This window comes from Nelumbo lutea, chromosome 6, assembly GCF_056320005.1.
Source record: "Nelumbo lutea isolate HS-2025 chromosome 6, American lotus-T2T, whole genome shotgun sequence".
Taxonomy (NCBI): Eukaryota; Viridiplantae; Streptophyta; class Magnoliopsida; order Proteales; family Nelumbonaceae; genus Nelumbo; species Nelumbo lutea.
This window is the reverse complement of record NC_142689.1, coordinates 7,667,888-7,672,344: the sequence shown is the minus strand read 5'-3', so window position 1 is coordinate 7,672,344 and position 4,457 is coordinate 7,667,888. Positions and strand designations below refer to the sequence as shown.

At 37.4% G+C, this 4,457-nt stretch overlaps 1 protein-coding gene across 1 annotated transcript; it reads right to left on the bottom strand.

Moving 5' to 3' along the window:
• Positions 1-312: 312 nt before the first annotated feature.
• On the bottom strand, positions 313-2,520 carry LOC148847128 (putative xyloglucan endotransglucosylase/hydrolase protein 32). Its single transcript, XM_088951254.1, has 4 exons — positions 2,226-2,520; positions 2,032-2,132; positions 1,593-1,810; positions 313-1,070 (listed from the first exon to the last, which is right to left on the bottom strand). Exons 1-4 carry the CDS (start codon positions 2,422-2,424, stop codon positions 704-706), a joined length of 885 nt encoding a protein of 294 aa, XP_088807380.1. The 5' UTR covers positions 2,425-2,520; the 3' UTR covers positions 313-703.
• Between the last annotated feature and the right edge of the window lie 1,937 nt (positions 2,521-4,457).

Below are 4,457 nucleotides of genomic sequence, written 5' to 3'. Positions count from 1 at the left end.
TGTTGTGTTTCTATTTCTTTTATTTTACCAGAAAATAATAAATAAATATGGTTAGGTTTGATCTTTGATGGAAGAAATAGGTGGGTAGGACAAGGAAATAAATGGTACACACATAACCTTAACGGGGTCATTTGTACAAATAGGGAAGTCTGACCTACAGAAGATTGAAAACCATTGAATTGTTCTTCAAACCAGAGTGTGTGGTGAGAAATTCCTCAGAAACTGATCTTATGTCCATGCTTAATACCTTGCAAAGGTCAAACCATGATCTGCTGAACTGTTCTATATCTTTTATGGCATCAAACACAGATATTAAATAGTAAAACATTTGAGCTTTATTTTTATTTAGAAATCACAAGTGAATACACCCTTCAATTCAATCTCTTTGGTTGCATTGCATCACCCCATCTCCCTTCTCCTTTCTTATTTCTCTCTCTCTCTCACACAAACACACCTTCTCTCTCTCCTCAGTAACACACTGTAATGAATTCTAACTAATGTACAACAACATAAAATCAAGTAAACAATTATATAACAAACTTTCATATCCTGGAGCCTTGGACGCGCAGCTACCCTTATATCCAAAGTTGGCAAGCGGGATCCATCTCAAGATACCCCAAGAGCTTATAATAAGAGAAGTAATAAAAATTAAAGGTGACTTCGATCCGTATATATATGTGTGTGTATATATGAATGAGCTGAATTAAGCAAAGCACTCAGGTGTTTGTGAATGGTCTCTCCTTGGATCCTTGCAGTAGTCGTAAACCAAGTAGTTACTCTGGACCCATCTCATGGCCGAGTATTGTTGGCCGCTCAGGCCTCCTGAGGGATTCGGGGAGGCCGAGACCGGGCGACACCAGGCTGGTGAGGAGCTGGAGCATCCACTTATTTTGAAATTGGTGTACCTACCGATGAAGGGCTGGTAGTGATAATCTGCCTTGTATTTTCCGTCTTCTGTGGCCCACGATGAAGCGTCCCATATGGACCCATACACCCACATTGGCCTTGTGGGGAAGGTAGCCTCGCTCTTCCTGGGGTACCTCCTTATGGGCACATCATCCACAAAGAATCTGAGTTCATCACATCATAAACCACATACCCATTCATTAGTTAGGTCTTCTCTCCACTCTCCACCATTACTTGATTATTATTTTTTATTAATTCTTTAGATATTAGATAAAGTTGTATATTATATAGACAAGCTTTGAAATTAAGAAAAGTGGTTTTGGACCTTTTGGTGAAAAAAACATAAATCTTTTTTTTGTCATTTTCAGAAACAGTTAAAAATGACCATACATTGGGCTTCCATTGAAGAAAATAATGAACTTGGAGAAATTTAGAGTTATACCCAAATGCAGAAATCTAGAGAAAATAAGAGTTCTTGATAGAGAGGTTTATATTTTAGTTAGTATCTTAGTGAAAGCACCATTATCGTGGGGATTAGTAACTATTTTCTTTTTACAGCTTATATATTAATCAAGTGTTTAGTAATCAATATTGCCTTTTCTATATATGCAAATTATTTTTATCAGTAATCAATATAAATTGTTCATGGATGCAGATGCAGATATAAACTGGAAAAGATTACTTACATAATGTCATTGGGGCTCCATAGTATGGCATAATGGTGAAAATCTTGTGTTGGATCAAACCACAGATGGAACCTCATCTCTCTTCCTATAATCGTCCCGTCTCCACTTCCTTTGATATATACGTTAGTCTGCAATATATAAGGCTTCCCGAACGTCGTTCCTAGGAACTCGATGTCGATTTCATCGTGGTATCCAGGATAGTCTTGATTGTTCGATAGCTGCATGCCATTCCCCGATCGAAGAATTCATTCACAGTTAGCTAGAAATTCAAGACTAACTCAGGATAGACTAGCTAATACTAATATGCATACATATTTAGTCGTGTTTTTGGAAAGAAACAGAATTGAAAGAAAGAAATTAAAGTTAATTAATAAACAGTAGAGTAGAATAATGATCACAAACAACAGATGAATGCCCAGTCGACTGGGTTAGTTCTCACATAGAAAGAAGTTATCACTCCTGCAGTATAACCAGGTTGGAGCTTGATGGAAGCACCGAAGTAACCAGAACGAAATGGGCGAAGTGACTTGAATCCACTTCCTGTTTTCAGACATCAAACAGGAAAAGGAAGAAATTTCAGATACCCAGTAACAAAATCAAGATCAGACAACTATGAGACACACTAGAGGCGACCTGAGCTACTGTCAAGCCAAATTGTCAATGCGTTCTGGTCTACTCTCATGTGCTGAGGACCCCAAAGGTTCCGAAAGCCATCATAGAAGCCCATCGAACTGAACTTTGAACTGGGGTAGTAGCCAGGTGAAGGAGGCGACTGGGCATTATTGGTTGGAGAGAACATGAGGATGAGAAGAAGAGAGAGAAGCGGAGCCATGAATAAGAAAGGAAGAGGGGGAGAGAGAAACCGTGGAGAAGTAGAATTGTTTTAAGCTTAAATGAAAGAGTGGGGGGGAATTGCAGGAAATGTGTGCATGAAAAAGCATGGCAGTACAGTCGGTATAAATAAGGAGATCAGAGGACCCACCGTAGATGGAGGTGATAAGGAGGTCGCCGGGGTTTTTGCATGAAGACAAAACCAAATAGTTAGGAAAGAAATGGAGTGAAAAGGAAACCAAGTGATTATTCCATGACAAATTGATTGAAGTAGAAAGTTCTACCTTATTGATACTCTAGGGGGGTAGATTTTGATGAGGTGGCATTCTCACAATTTCTTCAATTTACACGTGTCCATGTAAGGTTGTACAGTTATCAAACTACCCCCACGTGAAAAGACAGAGATGCCCTTGGCATTGGTGATAATGATATTAGCATCCCCCTCCACTCTTTTCCCTTCTATGATTAGAACTTGATAGCCATGGTTGCGGGAGGGAGGGAGTAAAAGATGATGATGATGATGAGACAAGAGAAGTAAATGAGCGTTTCCTTAGTGTGTTGTGTATGAATTTCTGTGGCTCTACAGTAAGTTGGAGTTGCGCTCAGATGGGCCTCATGGGAGCACCATTGAAGCATGGACACAAAGTGGTGGATGTGTCTTTGATGTGTGTATGTCTCTGTGGGTGTACAGGAAATTAGACAGATTTCTACTGTTGAAATAGGCCTTATGAGTGCACCTTGCCTTTCTGTCTGAAGCCATTAATGCCACGGTACTAGGTTATTCATTCATGGTATTGCCATATGCCATCTTCATCTCTGGTTTGGTGTGTCTGATTCCGATGACCATTACCATAGTCAAACTGAATTCATCATCATTGTATGAATGGTGCTTGAAACTTCAGCTATATCAGTAAAATAGCCCTGATTATATGATTTTGCTTTTGGAAACAAGGGTGAGTCAGCCCTTGGTTAATTGATATTGATCTATTATATATCCAAAAGTCAAAATCATTTTCCTTACTTTTAACAGCAGAAAGTCACTTTTCTGACTAGTGGAAATGGGGTCAACTAGGTTTTATTTATATGCATTAAAAATGTGATAACCCCATAATTAGTAAAGCACTTTTAGATATCCTATTATATTATTTCTTGGAAGTTAAGAATACATCTGTCAGTACTTGTTAATATGCATTACAACATAGTATATCAACATTAATTAATTCATGAGGTAAATTATTTAAACCTCCTCTGTGTTTTCTGATAAATGTTTCTTTGACCTCTCCAAATATCTCCCTCAACATTTTAGGAGAAAATATATAAGAACCCTACCAAAAATAATGATGTCATGCTTTTAAATACTTTAAAATTTTTAAGTTGCCCATGGATGCAAATATTGGAGTGCCTATGACCAGAATACCCCACGGTGCTTATATCAGAAAAGAGTTTCAAGGGATATTTCAGTAAATAGACACTAATATCATCATCCATGGGAAAATTAAGGGTTTTCAAGTGTTTAAAGCATTACATCATTATTTTCAGTTGGGTTCTTAATGTCAAACTAGTGTGAGGGTTCTGTTTATATAATTTCTCAGAAATATCAAGGGAGGAATTTGGAGAGGTCAAAGTATGAGGTGGTTAAACTATCTGTCTGAAAGCACAATAGAGGTTTAAGTAATTCATATTTAATTAATGCATTAATATAACTAATAATTTCCAAACCACTTTTCTAGACAATTAACCTAATCCCCACTCCCAGCCCCCCAAAACGCAGTACACATTTAATGCTTGACAAGGATTTCACTTATTAATTTACCTCTTTCTCTTTACATTAAAAAAAATGGTTTTCCCCTTGGTTTTTATAATTCTAACATCTCTATTAATTCATAATTTGCATCAACTATACCCAACAAAAACCAAATAGGGTTAGAGTCATATATGTCTAATGATTTGTTAGATTAACTATGAAAGTGGAAACATGATGTCCAAAATTGTAAAAAAAAAAGGGACCCTTTCGGTGGGGTCAAGTCTAAGACA

Excerpts from the sequence above, each read along its gene's own strand:
- LOC148847128 (XM_088951254.1), bottom strand. The coding sequence starts at position 2,424 with ATGGCTCCGCTTCTCTCTCTTCTTCTCATCCTCATGTTCTCTCCAACC. Across the intron at positions 2,133-2,225 it reads TTGGCTTGACAGTAGCTCAG|GAAGTGGATTCAAGTCACTT; the intron begins GTCGCCTCTAGT and ends GTCTGAAAACAG. Across the intron at positions 1,811-2,031 it reads GAGTGATAACTTCTTTCTAT|CTATCGAACAATCAAGACTA; the intron begins GTGAGAACTAAC and ends AATGGCATGCAG.